At 42.1% G+C, this 12526-nt stretch overlaps 1 protein-coding gene across 12 annotated transcripts in view; it reads left to right on the top strand.

The window, feature by feature from the left end:
* Positions 1-7197, top strand: part of Dim1 (thioredoxin-like protein Dim1) — a 126568-nt gene extending 119371 nt beyond the window's left edge. For all 12 annotated transcript variants that reach the window (XM_037417963.2, XM_075883295.1, XM_075883296.1 and 9 more), the window contains one exon: positions 4732-7197. In XM_037417963.2, the coding sequence (XP_037273860.1) occupies positions 4732-5007 (276 nt within the window). In that variant the 3' untranslated portion in view covers positions 5008-7197. The remainder of the gene's footprint in view (positions 1-4731) is intronic.
* The last annotated feature ends 5329 nt before the right edge of the window (positions 7198-12526 follow it).

Raw genomic sequence — 12526 nt, 5'->3', positions numbered from 1 at the left:
CTGTTATCTCTAGCGTGACCTCTTGTATTGTAAGCTCGCTAGCTTCATTATCATTAAAAATCATGACTGCTGATATTTCCTTACTGAATTTGAAGTCTAATCTATCTCCCTCATTACCGCAGATGTCCATCAATCTCTGCAGATCTTCCTTGGTGTCGCCCATTAGGACTATATCATCTGCGTACATTAATGCTGGTAGTGCCTGATCAATGAGTTTTCCTTGTTTGACTAAAGAGCGGTTGAAGCCCAGGCCACTTTCCTCTAATTTTGCCTCTAATCCTTGTTGGTACATCATGAATAATAAGGGTGACAGGGGGCACCCCTGCCTAAGCCCCCGTTTTACCTCTGCAGGCTTGGATACCTGTTTTTCCCACTTTATAACTACCTTGTTACCTTTATAGATACCCTTTAAAATATTAGTGACTGCATGTTCCACGCCTAGTGTGTCTAGTATTCCCCACAATTCCTCTTGAACCACGCTATCGTACGCTCCCTTGATATCCAAGAATGCTAGCCATAGGGGCCTGTGTTCCTTTTCTGCTATTTCGACGCACTGCGTCAGTGAGAACAGATTGTCTTCCAACCTCCTGTGTTTCCGAAACCCATTCTGCAGTTCCCCCGGCACCCCCTCATCCTCTATCCATGCCTGCAGTCTTTCCTTTATAATCTGCATCGCCAGCCTGTAGACCACTGATGTCACTGTTATAGGACGGTAATTGTTTATGTCAGCTTTGTCGCCCTTTCCTTTATAGATCATGCATCCTGCTAAGTTTCCATCCATCGGGGACTTCACCATCGATTATTGTTCTGCTCACTGCCTCTCTCGAACCCTGCTTAGACTTCCGACCCAATGTCTTTATCAGCATAATTGAAATGCCATCCGGGCCTATTGATGTACTCCTTGGAACCCTCTTCTCACCCTTTTCCCACTCTCAGGAAAATGGAGCCATTGCTGCACTTGATCCATCCTTGTCTATTGTAGTGCTCAAGACACTTCTTTGTTGAAATTTTTCTGTCACCCTTGTTCTTATATATTCAATAGCTTCGTCCCCTTCTAACGTTGCAGGTTGAGCTGTAGTTATAAACCTCTGCTCTAGGCTTGTTTTATTTCTGAGGGAGTTTAGATGGTTCCAAAATTTTGCAGCTGCTGGCTTCCTGACGTTTTGCTATGGCTCTCTTAACTTCCTCATCCCACCAACTCTTGGACTTGTGTCTTCTTTTCCGGGGTGACTTGTCACGTGCCTTAGCAAGCTCTAGCTCAAACAGTCTAATTAGATTTGTTTATGTCGACACTGTTTTATTACCCTCAGTGATTACTTTCTCAATTTTTTTAGTAGCAATTGCTATTTGCCTTTCTGAATAAAAATTTTCCTGAAGTTGATCATCTTGTCTCCTTCCCACTTTTACTGCTCTTCCTAAACTTAGCTTGATACATTTGTGATCACTACCCAGACGTCTGGAGCCACATTCATCTATGTGTATTCCCCTGAGCCTATCATACATCCTATGTGACATCAGTGCGTAATATGTCATTGACTGCAGCCTTCCTACCTCCCATGTTATTTGCCCTTCACACTTCTCAGTACTGTTGCAAATGATCAAATCATGCCTTTCACACATATCTGTGATCATTTTGCCTGTTGAGTCAGTATACCCATCTACATCTTCTATGTGCACATTCATATCTCTTAGTATATTTATCTCACACTCTCCTCCTAATTCCTCAATGTCCTTTGATATACACTTGACCATTGCCTTGTTTTCCTCTTTGGCCGTTGCTCCCGTCCACAAGTACACAAAACCAAGGAGTGTCATTTGCCCTGCCACTTTCTCTTTTAGCCATAAATGTTCCTTGCACTCCTGCTTGACCCTTTGCCAGTCTGTACTTTTATGAATGATTGCCCCAATACCACCCCCCTTTCTGCTGCCTTGTTCTATTGCAATATTCCTATACATAGTCCGGATTGCAAGGTGCTTGCTCCATGTCCCGAAGATGTGTCTCCACAACCCCATATACCATCAATTCCTCCTGCCTCAACTGCTCTTCTATCTCTTCCCACTTTAACCGATTCCTGCCACCCTGCATGTTAATATAGCCTATGCCTGACTTAGCTCGGCCCTTGTGCCTATGTCGATTTCTTCTCCCACGGACTCTGTGTGGCTTCTATATTTGTGCCCCTCTAGAGCCGTCTTCAGCTACACTGTTGGCCTCAGAGCTCTGGGCCCCCGTAAGAAAGCTGTTGCTGGACGACCCATTCTATTACCAACCCTCCTGCCCGTCCCACCACTGTAGTGAATGCCATCCTGTGCAAAGGGGCGACCGCCGGGCTCGTACACGTCTTGGTTCACCTCCATTACGCTGTATCCGAGTTGCCGACTCGTACCCTTGATCACACAGTGGGGGAATGCTTCTGATCCCACCGTGGGCGTTGTACATATACCTATGTACAATGCCCCCCAGGGGCCAGCCAATCGGTTCCGAAACTGAAACTCCGATACCACACGGTGGAAACACAAACGCAGAGGCGGCCTGGTTTCCGAAGGGGCACAGGGTCAAGAAAGGACCTACTGGCAGGCCACTGCAGTACCTGAAAAAGATGAGTACACGTGTGCGCACAGCCTGTCGCCGCTGCCAAAGTGTGAGGAAAACTCCTGAAATGCCTCGAAAGAAGTCGCTGGAAAATGTCACTGTACGTCACACGGAAGTAAACAGATGGCACGTCAGCAACTGTCGGCGATAGCAGCAGCAAGAACTGCTCGCACCGGCATCGTCACTTCGTCAAGTCGATGAATATACTGAAAAAGATGATGCAATAAGCTTGAGTACGCGTGTGCTCACAGCCTGCCGCCGCTGCCAAAGTGTGATCTAGGTGGTAGCGTACCTGCAATGAAATCGATGACAACTTGCAGTGCGACTCTCAGTGCACAGGTAAAGCAAACACATTCCATAACTAGTGTATGTTATGATGTCAGCACTCCTGCGAGTATGACGGCCTACATGCTTGCAGCAACAAGTATATGTGATGAAAGCCAAAACACTTTTATTGAATAAATCGCAGTTTTAGAGAGCAGCATGGAGCAGAGTCAGCGTGAGCGAGGACCCAAGTGCTCAGATTTGGGCGCACGTTAGAGAACCCCAGGTGGTCAAAATTTCCGGAGCCCTCCACTACGGCGACTCTCATAATCATATGGTGGTTTTGGGACGTTAAACCCCACAAATCAATCAATCAATCAGCGTGAGCGAGGACGAAAGAGCGCCTCTTCACCTCATGTGCGGATGCATGGCTGTCATGTGCGCTCGTCAAAACAGGGCATTCCGCTTCGTTTGCGACGCCTGTAATGCACGCAGAGGGGTGTGCGTAGCACTTGAGCACTGTAAGCTTCTGTGGCAATACGTAACAAATGTTACTTTGCTGCAACTGTGGAGAGCCAAAACTTCAAACACAGTTGCCATTGCCCGAACGAGGCGCTACGCTCTGAATTCGCATTACGCAGTATTGTTATCGTCGGGGAATACTTCTTCATAGTCATACGTACGCCTCAGAAAGCTTTCGATAAGACTAGACGCTCAATTTTGCATTGGCTACAGATGATGTAGGGGCAGCAACACCTAGTGGACCAATATTACTTTGACTTTGAGTCGGTATATACTCGAATAGGTTTAGCGCGATTTAGACGAACATAGGAGACAGAGACAACACAGACGAGCGCCGACAGTCAACTGAGTTTATTTACACTTTAACAAGCCTTTTTATGCGCCAAATTAGGTTAATACAGGCAGGTTTCTGGAGCATAGGCTTGTTGAAATGCACATGAACTCAGTTGAATGTCAGCCCTTGTCTGTGTTGTATCTCTCCTGTCTTCATCTAAATCGCGCTAGACCTATCCAACCTAATGGACACCTTGAGGCTTCTTTCCAAAGCTCATAAAATCCTGTGTGACATGGCCACAACCCAATCTTCGTCCAACTGCCTAATGGGGTTTCACTTTTGTGAAGTTCAAGAAGTCAGAGGGTGACCACGTGACAGTTGTATGACCTTGCATTGGGATTGTGCCACACATGATGGCAACGTGTGATCTTTTTTCAAGTTGGTATGTTGTCTGCCAATGCGGCGGACACGAGTTCAGCTCATTCATGAGAGACCTTTTCCTGGTTGCATCATTTAACCTTAATACTTATCAGTTATTTTCCTTTGTGGACCCGTCTTTTGTTGTAACCTGCTACTTTGTCATGTTGGTGATAAATATCTGAATGTAATGTCAACTCGTATATGTTTCTGAGAGGATAAAGTAATCAAATAAAGACCTCAGTAAAGCTTGCTTTCATGGGCTAGGTGATGCTGGCTTCATCAAATCAAAATATTCAATACAATTAAAGAAGAAAAATATAAACAGGCAAATGAGAAGAGCACCAACTCGCCTTTCTGCTCTTTTTTTTTTTGTGTATTGCGTGTCTGTATTCCACGAAAGATTGTAGTCCTAGAATCACTGTAATTCTAAAGTTCTTGGTAAATAAATATTGTCACTCCAAGGTGGTGCGGGATTTAACAAATATTTGGCCATGGTATTGTGTTCATACCAATGAGGAATGTTGATGAATCACCGATGATTTCGCTCAGTTGTAATGCAACACCTAAGCTTGGATCGTTTCTGCTGTTGTCGTGTACTGGCGAGGTTGTCATTTTGAAGTGAGAAGCGTGACGAAATGATTGAGTCGATGCTTGTTTGCAGGTGAAAAACTTCGCAGCCCTCTACCTGGTGGACATTTCTGAGGTACCGGACTTCAACAAGATGTATGAGTTATACGACCCGTGCACCGTGATGTTTTTTTTTCGCAACAAGCATATCATGATTGACTTGGGCACAGGCAACAACAACAAGATCAACTGGGCCCTCGAGGACAAGCAGGAGATGATTGACATTATCGAGACTGTGTATCGGGGAGCGCGCAAGGGTCGCGGTTTGGTCGTCTCGCCAAAGGACTACTCCACCAAATACCGATACTGAGTGTTTGTGAAAGCATTGCAAGGTCCCGTTGTAACGTGATCTCATTGTCGTAGGATTAAAAAACTTGCCTTGATAAAAAGGAAATGATGCAAACTGATCAATCGCGCTCCCATTAGGAAACTTTGAAGTGCCGTAAAACAAGGACCGGAAAAAAAGAGTGGATAGGACCAGCACTAACTTTAAACTGATACTTGAAACTGTTTTTCGATGCTTCAAAGTTGTTCCTAATGTCTTATAAACTTGCCCAAGCTTTCCTGCTTCTACGCAATCGTGTTATCGGGCCTCATTCGCCTTCACAGTTAGGCGTAGCTTCTTGGTGGGCATCTCAACCATGCCGCGAGAAAATGAATGTTTGCAGCTGCGGCGTTGACCGTTCTTCGCTATTTGAGAATGCCTACAATCGCATACAGCGTAAGTGTAGGATAAAAAATGCGTTGGAGCATCAGGAGGTGCCCGCTACGTGTCTGTAAGCCAATAGTGCACGTACGCAGCTGCTCACTTTGTCCATATTGTTGCTGATGATTAATTGTGCCTGGGTGAGCCTTTTGAATGGGTGAGCCTTTTGAACCAGCTACTCATTGTGCAATTCATGTGTTGGGATGCGTTGTGTTTGTCTGTCACTTAGTACTATGTCACGTCGGATCCTTTCATTGGCAAATGATCTTTTCAGATACTTATCTTTCTTCACATTTACAATACAATTGCTTCCAATAACATCCCCTATACTTTCAGTGGCATAGTTGTCTGTTCTCAGTAATTCAGTGCCTAACATAAAAGACGAGCCCTTACATTTATTCTTACTTTCATTCATGTGCTAACGCAATTTCTGGTACCATCTCTGTTCGGAAAAAATGTTGCTACAGGCACAATGCTAAAAAAAGGAAAAAGAAAAGAGACAGAGGAGCGCCAAACTACCAAATGTTCATTTCCGACAAAGGGCCTTATAAAAATGCTTGTAGAATAGAGTTGAGTATTTTTTATAGGATGTTTAAATAAAGTGGTTATTGACTCTTAAATGTGAAGCACTTCTTAGAGGTCTGCAAGTAATTTGAGCGTCTTTGTCTATGTATATTATATCTGTCTAGCCACTTACACGCATCTCATGCTCTCCTTCTCACCTCGTTGTCGACTAAATTTAGTATGGTAGGGTAAAAGGGCTTGGTAAGTATGTCTGGCAGATCATGACATGAAAATTCTCTTACGTACGCCATCATACCCTTTTCTTCAGACACGTGTGGCACATACGTATTCACCACAGGCCGTGGCTATGGGCCACAGGTGATTGGCAGCTTATTTAGACCCACAAATAGAGAGAAAAGGCATTGATGTGAGAACGTTAAGAAAAATTGACATCGGCAGTGTTTACCCAATAAATGAAAAAAAAAATATCAGACTTACAGCAAGAATTGAATCCAAGCCTTTTGCCTGGCAATCAAGTATTCTACCAAAGAGTCATGCCACGTCTCAAAATTGTTTTGGAAAAATACCCTATGCAGGCGAAACGTTGATGAAATGTCAAACGTGGTTGCAGTGTTGGTTCTCATTTTTGTAGACGTTATGTACTTCTATGATAGAAGCGTCACATCAGGTCAACATCAATTCTGCCAGGAACAAGTTGTCCATTTGATGTGCCAAAGTAGATAGACGAGTTGTAAATCAGACATATGTCCAGTAAGATACATACAATGTTAGTCATATTCATAATTATGTACCCTGCATCACCGGTATTGTCTACTCCATATCATTGTCATGCAAACGTGTATACATGAGTCGGACAGGTCGCTGTCTAAATATTAGACTTCGAGAACATTTTAATTCTCTGAAAGGCCACTCCGGCCTTCATCTGGCAGCCCACTATAAGAAATGCGGCTGCCTGCCGCTCTCTGGTGATACTTCTGTATTGTTTCGGCATAAGAACCAAAAAGTGCATGAACTTATTGAGGCTGCGCATATTCACAAAAATTTTGAGTCGTGCGTCAGTGTTCCATACATACATACTCTGTGGCTATACATAATAAAGAGTTAAGTTTTCTTCCTTTTATGTGACGCACGTGCTATTTCTTATGTGGCCTAGGTTTTTGTTGATTTGGTCTCTTGTGCCTTTTTTCTCCTTCCCCTTTGCCTCCCTTGCTTTTTATCCTTTCCTTATATATATTGCCTTGTCTTGCAATAAAGCTTCAGTTGATAATCTGCGCTTGTCTGTCCTTTCCTCTCCTTTCGTGTTTCCGTCCGTTTTTTGTGCAGTATATTATGCATTATTACCAACTCGCCCAACTAGCCATTTTTTTGAAGTTCACATCCTTTCGTGTTGTGTGATGATGTTCGCATGATATCGCAGTTTCACGTTTCTAGCGGTACGAAACGCTGTATCTTGATTCTTCGTATCGTTTCGTGCTGTTACATGACATTTGCATTATGTCGCAGTTTCGCACTTGTAGGGGTACAAAACACTATATTTCGCTAGTTCAAATCATTTCGTGCTGTTACATGAGATTTACATGATATCGCAGTTTCTCACTTCTAGCGATACAAAACGCTATATCTCACTAGTTGACATCGTTTCGTGGGCTTTCATGACATTTGCATGATATTAAGGTTTTGCACTTCTAGGGGTGCAAAAGGCTATATCTCGCTAGTTCACATCCTTTCGTGCTGTGTAATGATGTTCGCACGATATCCAAGTTTCGCACTCCTAGTTGTACAAAACAGTGTATATTGCTAGTTCACATCACTTTGTGCGGCGACGTGACGTTTCCATGATAATGCAGTTACTCACGTCTAGATTTATGAAACCCTGTACTTCGCTGGTTCAGGTCATATCGTGCAGTTTCATGTTGTTTGCAGGAAATCGCCATCTCGCACTTGCAACGGTGAAAAACACTATCTCGCTTGTTCACATCGTTTCATGCTGTATAATGGTTGCACGATATCACAGTTTTGCACTTTTAGTGATACAGAATGCTCGATCTCACAAGTTCACATATTTTCATGCTGTTACATGACAATTGTATGACAATGCAGTTTCGCACTTTTAGCGGTACAAAACCCTGTATCTTGCTATTCACATCCTTTCGTTCTAGAGACTAAGGTCCTCGGCTGTTAACATGAAGGTTGCGGGTTCAAATCCCAGCTTCGGCGGCTGCATTTTCGATGGAGGCGAACATGCTGTAGGCCCATTTGCTCAGGTGCAGGTGCACGTGAAAGAACTCTAGGTGGTCAAAATTTCCGCAGCCCTCCACTACAGCGTCTCTCATAATCATATGGTGGTTTTGGGATGTTAAACCCCACATATCAATCAACCAATCACATTTTTTCGTGCATTGTAATAATGTTTGCATGATATCGCAGGTTTGTACTTCTAGCGGTACGAAACGCTGTATCTCGCTAGTTCACACTGTTTCGTGCTCCTACATGACATCTGGATGATATCGTAGTTTCGCGGTTCTAGCAATACAAAGCGCTGTATTTCCCTAGTTTACATCGTTTCGTGCTGTTACATGATGTTTGCATATCGCAGTGTCTCACTTCTAGTGATACAAAACGCTGTATCTCACTAGTTCACATCGTTTCGTTTGCTTTCATGACGTTTGCATTATATTGCAGTTTCGCACTCCCAGTGGTACTAAACGGTGTATCTCGCTAATTCACATCATTTTCTGCTGTCTAATGATGTTTCCATTATATCGAAATTTCTCACGATACAAATTACTGTATATCGCCAGTTTAAGTCGTTTCGTGTGGTTTCATGTTGTTTGCATAATATCGCTGTTTCGCACTTCTAGATGTACAAAATGCTGTATCTTGCTAGTTCACCGTTGTTTCGTACGGTTTCATGTTGTTTGCATGATGTCGCCGTTTCGCACTTCTAGCGGTACAAAACACCATCTCGCTAGTTCACATCCTTTCGTGCTGTTAATGATGTTCACATGACATCGCACTTTCGCGATCGAGCGGTACGAAACGCTGAATCTCGTTACTTCGCATCGTTTCATGCGGTTACATGACATTTGCATTTTGTTGCAGTTTTGCACTTATAGCAGCACAAAACACTATCTCACAAGTTCACATCTTTTCCTGCTGTGTAATGATATTCGCATGATATCGCAGTTTCACACTTCTATTTGTACAAAGCGGTGTATATTGCTAGTTCACATCGCTTCGTGCAGTGACATAACGGTGTCATGATAATGCAGTTTCTAACTTTTAGATTTACAGAATGCTGTATCTCGCTAGTTCACGTTGTTTCGTGCGGTTTCATGTTGTTTGCAGGATATCGCCATCCCGCACTTGTAGCAATGAAAAACACTATCTTGCTAGTTCACGTCCTTTTGTGCTGTACAATGATCTCATGGTATCGCACGTTTCACACTTCTTCCTGTACAAAATGCTAATTCTCGCTATTTCGCATTTTTTGTGCGCTGTCCTGATGTTTGCATGGTAATGCAATTTCGCACTTCTAGCGGTACAAAATGCTGTTCACAACGTTTCGTAGGCTTTTATGACGTTTGCATGATATCGCAGTTTCGCACTTGTAGCGGTACAAAATGCTCTATCTCGCTAGTTCACATAGTTTCGTGTTGTTACATGACGTTTGCATGATGGCGCAGTTTATCACTCTAGATTTATAAAACTGTATCTCGCTAGTTCACATGGTTTCATGGGATTTCATGACGTTTGCATGATATCGCAATTTCGCACTTCTAGCGGTGAAAAACGGGTCATCTCGCTAGTTCACAATGTTGCCTACTGTCTAATGATGTTTGCATGATATCCAAGTTTCTTGTGATACAAAACGCTGTACGAAAACTGGAAGCCGCCTTGACACATTTCCTCATTTTCTCAGGAAACAGACGCAGCGCCAACGAGCCAACGTAAGCCTAGGTTGTTGCGAGCAAAATTCAACGCAGCTACAACCTCAGCTACAGCAGCGATGACCGGCAATTCGTGTTTCGTGCCTTTTCTTCTTAAACTGTTCATTTTAGTTGACGAAAACTATCTTTTCACATGTTTGAATTTTATAGTCATCATCATCAGTAAGCCCGCCAAAATTGAATGCGGAACTTCAAGGAACCCGAAAATTCAATTTTTTATAATATACAGAGGACTTGGAAGGCTCCCCTCAAAGTGAAGCAGAGCCACAGTCGCGTGCATGTTCAGCGTTGCCTTAGAACACTAGTGTGCGAGGCCTTAGAACAACAAAAAAAATGTGACAGAATAAATGAACAAAAGCATAACTACATTGATTCCTAAAACACAACTGTAGTTAGGTTAAAGCACTGAGACAGGAAGTAAGCAAACTCTCCCAAATCACAAAAAAATACCTAAAGAAAAGCAAGAATCCTCAATAGCTATCTACTCAAGATCTGAAGTTGAATTCATTGAGCTAAAAGAGCTGATTAACAAAAAGAAAATTGGTAATAAAGATTTATAATAACAAGGAAATAGATTAAAAATTGAAAGGAAGGACAGAGCATGATAAGAAACTTTTTACGAATGCACACACCAACAGATAAGTAGGGCAAAGTAATCAGCAGTTTCAGCAAAGATGGAAGAAGACTTCTACTACAGCTCTACAGCTCACAAATTAGCTGTCTAACAGAGACAGAAGGCCGAGTTCAACAAAACAATTAAATTTTATCAGTTAGTATAGGCAAAGTTCGAAAGAAACAAACAAAATCAGAAGCCTAAGCAAGAATGAATCTCGTTAGATACCCTACCCTGGGAGAATAGAATGGCGCCCTACAAAACAAGAGCCACAAAAATCATGCAATGAAATTTTTGACTCGATCAAAGATAAAGGAGGAGGAGGAGGAGAAAAACTTTATTCAACAGAGGAGTTTGGAGAGGAGATCTCGTGTTTAACAAACTTGTAACACTTTCCGCACAATGCCTCACATACTGGCCAATCAAATGTGCTGCCAAATTGTAAAAACACGAATACCATACAAATACAGAAAAAAAAAGACATGAGAGAATTATACACAGATCAAATGATTTCCCACTGGGGATCATTGCCATGCGCTGTCAAACTAAAAAAATCTGCGAAACAGAACCCATCTCTTTACTTGGCTTGCAGAGACCACAAAAAAGCATTTGACTCGGTAGAGATACCAGCAGTCTTGAAGCAGCTAGTCCATAATGCATACATGAATACCCTAGCTTACGTCTACAGAGAGTCCACTATAGGGCAGAAAAATTTTATTTGTGAAGTGGATCTGGCAAGGAGACAAAATCTGAACAATCTTTACAACATGCTTAGCAGAAGTATTCGAGCCACCATGTTGACAAGAAACACAAGTAGAGATTGACAAGGAATATTTCGATACAAACACTTTGCAAATGACGTTTTGATTTCAGCATTGATGCTGGCGAGCTACAACAAACTGAGGGTCTAAACTGAGAAAATGTATTTTACCTATGTATCTCTAACCCTACTTGAACAAAGATAAAATGTTAGGAGACCAAACAAGAAAGCGAGAGTTTGCAACTGGCAACAGCACACTAGAATCCTTAGCATATACATATTTAAGTTGTTGATATTGACAGGACACACTACTGATGAAAAGGAAATTCACCAAAGAGTATGGATGGGCTAGAGCGTTGATGGCAGACATACACAAATCATGAAAGGCAATTTGTAACTGCCGCTAAAGTGGAAAGTGGTCAACTATTGTATGCTGCGAGTACTAACATGTGGTGTGAAAAAATGTATGATAGTAAAAAAAGAAAAAGTCCATAACAAATAAAAAAAAACTGTGCAACATAGAAACAGAAAATAGTTAGCAGAATGTAGAGGTAATAAAAAAGCAAAGCTTAATACAGAAAAAAATAAGGCTAGATGGAATTATATATAGCATCAGGAAAAAAAAAAGTGGACCTGGGCAGGTCAAGATATGTGAGGGAGAGGCAAGTGACCAGTTAGAGAGATTGGGTGGCTGTGAAAAGATGGGGAAAGTCGATGAGAAAGGCAGAAAACTAGATAGAATGATGAACTGAAAAATGTGCATGCATAAGATTGAATAAGCTTGCACAGGGTTTGACAAATTGTAGGTAACTGGGGGAAGCTGTTGTATAGCATTGAATATAAATGAGGCTGCTATACAAGAAGAGCATTTGTTATCAAGCTGTTGCGCATCGCAAGTTGGTTTCAATACGAACAGGTTAATCAACTCGCATCTCAATGCTACTGTTTATGTAGGCTTGTGTGAATAGTGAATTTTAGGTTCGAAGTGAATTCGAAGCGAATAGAGATTTTGTTCGAATAATTTTAAATTGAATTTGAATGGTATGTATGACATTTCGAAAATAAGGGGGAATATCATAATCTAACCTGCACAATATTTCCTTTGAATTGAAGTAGGGGCTGTATGCAAATGCCATTTTTTCGTTCAAAGGAAGTCAAAAGAACCTTGAGCAGTAGTTTTGGTAGGATGCGAGTGATAGATAACCTGTAAGATACTTAACGTATTAAAATTTATTATACTTGGTGCATATAAGCCGTCATAACAAACTTAATAAA

The sequence above is a fragment of the Rhipicephalus microplus genome, unplaced genomic scaffold (assembly GCF_043290135.1).
Source record: "Rhipicephalus microplus isolate Deutch F79 unplaced genomic scaffold, USDA_Rmic scaffold_16, whole genome shotgun sequence".
Lineage (NCBI taxonomy): Eukaryota > Metazoa > Arthropoda > Arachnida > Ixodida > Ixodidae > Rhipicephalus > Rhipicephalus microplus.
This window is presented reverse-complemented; position numbering and strand designations above follow the sequence as displayed.